Source organism: Austrofundulus limnaeus, unplaced genomic scaffold (assembly GCF_001266775.1).
Source record: "Austrofundulus limnaeus strain Quisiro unplaced genomic scaffold, Austrofundulus_limnaeus-1.0 Scaffold171, whole genome shotgun sequence".
In the NCBI taxonomy this organism is placed as follows: domain Eukaryota; kingdom Metazoa; phylum Chordata; class Actinopteri; order Cyprinodontiformes; family Rivulidae; genus Austrofundulus; species Austrofundulus limnaeus.
The window spans coordinates 984,775-991,057 of record NW_013952573.1 but is presented as its reverse complement, the minus strand read 5'-3'; the positions used below and the strand labels follow the sequence as shown (position 1 = coordinate 991,057).

Here is a 6,283-nt window from a genome sequence, read left to right as displayed (position 1 = left end):
CCGTCCAGAAGACCTATACAATTTTTTTCCTTTTGATTTTTTACCTGGATTACTGAGATGCATCAGGACATTATTAAATGTAATTGAATGCATATGTGGAGTTTACTTGTATTTAGTCCCATCACTCATCTCCATCAGCTCCATCCTGTGGTCCATGACGTGACGCACGCGCCTGCAGGAGGCAGATAGTTTATAAAGCAGGAAGCAACCCTCAGTCACCACAGACCGAGTCCTCCACCTGTATGGGCTGCCATGTCTCTGGAGGATCTGCTGGTTTTACCCGCGGACGACAGCGGCGCGTCTTTTCTCAACGTCTCCAGCGGGGTTTGGGGTGCCGCCCCGGAGCAGCACCAGTACATCATCTGGACCCCCGGCGTCGGGATCGCCGCGGTCTACGGACTCATCATCATCGTGGGTCTGGTGGGGAACGTGACTTTGATGAAGACGTGYCTGCTGGTGAAGTCGATGCGCACGGTGCCCAACTTGTTCCTGTCCAGCCTGGCTCTGGGGGACCTGCTGCTGCTGGTCACGTGCGCCCCGGTGGACGCCAGCCGGTACCTGCTGGACGAGTGGATGTTCGGCCGGCTCGGCTGCAAGCTGATCCCTTTCATCCAGCTCAGCTCAGTGGGGGTGTCCGTGTTCACCCTGACTGCGCTCTCCGCGGACCGGTACCACAGCTCTGCCACCCGAACACACTGTAAAAACATGACATGTTGGTTTTACTTAACCTTGTTATGTTACCTGGTTCCACTTAACTGAGTTGAGTAAATTTAAAGCAATATACAAGTTTTTTAGCCAAAGAACATGAGCATGTTGCTTTGAATGTACTCAACTCAGTTAAGTGGAACCAGGTCACATAACATGGTTAAGTAAATCCAACATTTCAYTTTTAGAGTGCACATTCAGAGACCTGCTCTAACTTTATTATTCTTCACTCAAATCTGATCCAACAATAATGCGCATCTATTAACTTTTAATTAACAATTAATCCACATCAATGCACAAATAACATGTGTTTATGGACACATTTCAAAAATAGGACCTTTAACATGCTTTAAACCATTTGAGGTTTTGTTATTCCTTTAATTGAATATTTGTCTCCCAAAATCTTAACGAGGCATTTAACTGTCAGGACCTGATGGTTCATGTTTGACACAATCAGGTCGGGTCCTGCAGAGGGGCCACCTTCAGTCGTTCCGTGTCACAGCTGAGCTGTAAGGAAAATCACCATTTGAGCAGTTCTTTTTGATTTGTGTTTCTGTGTTTTTTCTAGGATTTTTGGTCTCCATTTTAAAAAAAAAACCATGTGTTTTACATGTGATCCCATGTGGAAAAACATGCAACATGGTTTCATGTTTTATGTTTCGCATGTTCATTTCGTGTTTTCCAGTCTGATATTCTCGTGGTTCTTGAAACTCGCATGATTCCCATGTGCAAAACATCTTACATGTTTTTTTTAAATGTGAAGTTTATGTGTTTATGTTGTTGTCTTTAAAGTGTGACAATAAGTGAAAAAACAGTGAGTACAATAACGAACAACCGCTGAATGATAAATAAATAAACAAATAAATAAATACTATCAAACCTTATGGAAGTATATTCACAATTTAACAGTTCATTTTTGTTAATTAGTGAAAAAACAGCTTGTTTAATGCTGCAGCTTCCAGATGTGTTGTACAGCTGCCCTGCCATATTGAAACTATTGAAACCAGTGAAAATGAGGCTATACAGTCATCTGCAGTACTAACAGTTATCATTGCAGTAATCCTAATGTTCTTRTTGACAGTAAACAAGTAGAAAATGTCTGAAGTAACACTGGGGTACCATGCTTTCACACAGCAAAGACAACCATATTCGTCCGAGATAAGAAAAAAAAACACCATTCARTAACTGTAATGGGATAATTAATGAAAAGGAATCAATGGCAATAAGGAGACAACAAAACAAATAAGCCTACAAAATGTTTTCTACAGAATATTAAACAAGGTTCATTAGGTTAGACCAATTTACCCTTCCATTACATACACTGTAAACACCTGTTTACATTTAAAATCCAGAGAGTTAGTAAAATCAACATTTTTTTCTCCCTGTTTATCTCTCCTATTAATTAATTTTGTTGAAAGATTTAATAAAGTTTTGACCAGAAAAGCAGAAATGAATCAACTGGCAATACTTGCTTAGTTTTAGAAACGTCAAACTGAAAAGTTTGTTGAAAGGTCGATGCAATRACAGAATATTTGAGGAGTGAAAAGTGCAAACACCATAATCTTTAGGCAAAGAGACACATCCAGCTCAGGGTGGAGAAAAACATCAGAAAATGTGTCCAGGGTTTTTATATTTCTGACATGTTTGACATTTCCTGGCTTTTCAGTCAGAAACTGCAGATATTGAGCAGGTTTGTTTAGATGTTTATGGATTTTAGCAGCAGCTGGGATTATTCTGATGGTCTCCACGGCTCAGAAAATATCCTGCTTTGATTTTCTCTGTTGTGAAATCTACAGAGACATTAACTTTTTCTTTCATCTGCCTTTGCTGGCTTCATTTGTTGATTCAAAGTTACTAATTAGACAATAAAACCTCCTCCTGCTGCTGTCTCTGATTAGATGCACATTAAAGCATCTTTGATGAAGTCTTCACGGCTCCTTTCTGTTCTCCTGCCCCCCTCAGGTACAGAGCAATCGTCAAGCCGCTCGACAGCCACAGATCCAATCCCACGCTCAGCATCAGCCTACGCGTCGGGGCCATCTGGCTGCTCTCCGTAACTCTGGCCGTCCCTGAGGCCGTCTTCTCCGACCTGCACACCTTCACCACCAGCCACACCAACGAGACCTTCGTGACCTGTGCGCCTTACCCCCACGCCGGRGAGCTGCACCCCAAGATCCACTCCACCGCCTCCTTCCTCATTTTCTATGTCATCCCGCTGCTCGTCATCTCCGTTTACTACTTCTTCATCGCTYGCAGTCTGATCAGCAGCTCTGTGGACATTTCTGCTGAAGGACACCTGCACCTTCAGAAACAGGTGTGGGTTCAAACGCCTCTCTTTGTCTGTGCCGTCTCCCAGAGGAGTACTTTATGTTTTTTTATTTTTTGTTTTAATCTTAACTGGAACAAAAGAGGAAAACAATGTTACTTGTCAAACAAAGCATCATTATGCTTTTAAAAAAACAGCCAAGGGGAGACAGTGAGGGAGTCAAGGTGATTTGAAGGGGTGGCCAATGCTGCCCCACACCCACCAGCCTGGTGCCACCCCTGGTAACTTACACTGTACTGAAGCCTTTGTTAGTGTTGWCTTTCAAAAGCCCAATTAAAGCTGCTCACACATTTAACGTCTATTTTAACCCTTTAGAAACCAGGCTGGAAATAAACTAATGTCAGACCTTTTCTACTTTTTGTTGCTATTAAATTCTACCAAAAACAGAAACAGGAGCACAGTGCACACAGCCCTGCAGTATTTTTTATTATGGGATTTCTTTCAAAAGGTTTTATGTATCCAAAAACTTTAATGAATAACACAGTTATTTAAAATGTGGTTAAAATAAAACTAAAACTTTTAATTTGATGAAGTCTATAGATTTCAGAGATTTCTACACATAGAGTGAAGTAAACCTACTGAGTTTACCACATCCCTTYGTCTAGTCCACCTTAAATCATCCAGTCCACCTTAAATCCAACACAGACAGAGAAAAAGTCAAGTTGAAAATCTGGTTTTGGATGAATTAAAAACTGTAAACACTGAATAACGTGCTGAGTTGGGGCTCTGGTTTTAGTTCCTTGATGTTTCCTCACCTCTTATTGCCTCCCCTCCGCACGACAACAGAACCAGAACTAAAATGGTTCAGTTCTCTTGGTACCAGCAAGCATGTGACCACCTCCTCCCGGTCCCATTGAGCTTCAGAAATAATAAAAGAGAAAAGAAACAAAAAGCAGACTAAATCTGAACTAAAACAGCAACCTCTGAAAGACAAAGAGGACAAAGTCTCTCTTTAATTGTCCACTTTTAGCTGTCAGATTACAAAACAACAACAGTTTTGATCGTTTAAATCATTTAAACACAAAGATGTCAAAAGCGCTCATGTACCAGCTACTAAACGGCATTTTATGAAAGATGTTATGTTTTCTATCATTCTGAACATGGCATTTTAGAATATTTCTCAAACAAAAACATTTAAATTTGCTGAGCAGGTTTTACTGACTGTTAAAATAACAATGAATGTATAACTAAATAAGATGTATAGTAAAAATGAAAATGTATTTGACTGCATTCCAGTGACAGAAAAAGCACTTTGTTGCCAAAAGGTAATCTTCGTCACTAAATCTTCTGGTTGCTCAGCAACTTCTCAAAGAGTCTCTGTTAAATTGAAAGTCGCTCTTTTCAATCTTTACTCAGTATGGATTAAAGGACAAAGTGTTGCACTGAAAGGAAAAGTCAATTCAATAAGGCTGCAACAAATAAAAGGCTTCAGATCTGTCAGTTTCACAGATGACTTGAATTTGGACGTGGAMGACGAAAATGATTCCCTTTGTTTCAAAATGTTTGCAGTTCACTATTTGAAGTAAAGTGTTTGCAAAATATTTAACAAATCACTGGACAGACACTTTCAAATAGTAATGATTGGTTGTACAACGCAGCCATTTGTACAGATGTTAAACCAAATTGTGATTTGGTAGTAGCTGATTGCACAATATTGCATGAGATTATTTTCAATATTTGACCAAAATGGATACAAATCCATCATTTCTCATGAGATGATTTGTTTAAAACTCTGACATGATAAGCAACCAAAGACAAAAGAAAAACTGTGAAGGAAGTCAGGGCCTTTATTGATTTGGGCAAGTTTTAATATTACAAGACTGAGTGTTTGAAGGCAGAAGACTGTATTAGCAGGAGTGCAGCCACAGCTTCATGTCTTCGCAGGTAGTAAATGAAAATGATGACATAATGACAGATATATTGAATTTCTTGCTTTGTCGTTTGTCAGATCAAATCCCGGAAGCGTCTGGCCAAAACCGTGCTGGTGTTTGTGGGTCTGTTTGCTGTTTGTTGGCTGCCCAGCCACGTCATCTACCTTTACCGCTCCTACCACTACGGCCAGGTGGACACGTCGCTGGCCCACTTCATCGCCAGCGTGTGCGCCCGGGTCCTGGCCTTCACCAACTCCTGCGTGAACCCGTTCGCTCTGTACCTGATGAGCAAAAGCTTCAGCAAGCACTTCAGGAAGCAGCTGCTGTGCTGCAGCTCTCCCAGACGCCTGTACAGCCAGAACAGCGCCAGCACCAACGTGACCACTGTCTGAAGGACCACCCCCCCCCCYTCATGCTGAAGCAATCATTTGAAAATGCTTGTTGACAACTTTCTAATCAAACACAAAGGGGTAATTTTGCTGTTAAACACTGTTTAAAAGAAAAATGAGCTCTGCAGATTGAACAATGCCTGTACAAAACATTTTCTCTGTTGCTGTGTTTATCCTCCAGAAGAGTTATAATCCAAAAGGACATGTTGTGGCTTTAAACTCCAAACCATTCAGATGGAAAAATGATGTAATTTCATGTTTTTCTGTGAAACTGAAATGATCTCAGCTGCCATTAGAAGTGGACCCAAAGCCTGAACCGACCAGACTTTAGTTTTGTTGTCAATATTTTTGTCTCTTTAAAAGCTTGTAGCAATGCAGCGCTTCCTTCTCACATAAAAACATTTCATGTATGTAAAATCTTTCAACCTAATGTGATCATTTTGTTTTGTTGTTTTACCTGAAAAGCTGTTCTCAAATATAAATCGACATATTTTTCAAGTAATTTGTTTTTCTTTTAACATAAACCACTCAACATTTATATGTAATGATGTATTTTGTGGCTTTGCTTCTGTTCATTGTAAATTATTGTTTTTAAATAATTTAATTTAATTAGCACATTTAAAATCTTGTTTTTTGTAGCTGTAATCTAATAAAGGACGAATAAACTGGCTTTTATTTCTGATTAATGTGTTGGTTGATCTAAAAAAACAAAATGTTACTGCAACAGTATTTTCAGAGCCAAAAATTAAATATTTCATTTATATTACAACAACTGAAAAAATAAATAAATAAAACAAACAGCATCATCGGAAACAAGAGATTTTTCTATTTAGACATTCTTTTGTTTTGTCCCAAAAGTGATTCAATTCCCTGTTATTTAAATAAAGAATAAATGTGTAAAGTGTGAAACATTTGCTCTTTCTTGACTGATCCAATCAACAATCTTTCTGACTGTAAAACAGATGATTTTAGTTTCTACGTGAAAAATGTTC

General features: G+C 39.4%; 1 protein-coding gene across 1 annotated transcript; it reads left to right on the top strand.

Moving 5' to 3' along the window:
• Positions 1-27: 27 nt before the first annotated feature.
• Positions 28-6,047, top strand: grpr (gastrin-releasing peptide receptor). The gene is made up of 3 exons (XM_014017534.1): positions 28-668; positions 2,668-3,019; positions 4,980-6,047. The coding sequence occupies exons 1-3, from the start codon at positions 253-255 to the stop codon at positions 5,292-5,294; spliced, it is 1,083 nt and encodes a 360-aa protein (XP_013872988.1). The 5' UTR covers positions 28-252; the 3' UTR covers positions 5,295-6,047.
• The last annotated feature ends 236 nt before the right edge of the window (positions 6,048-6,283 follow it).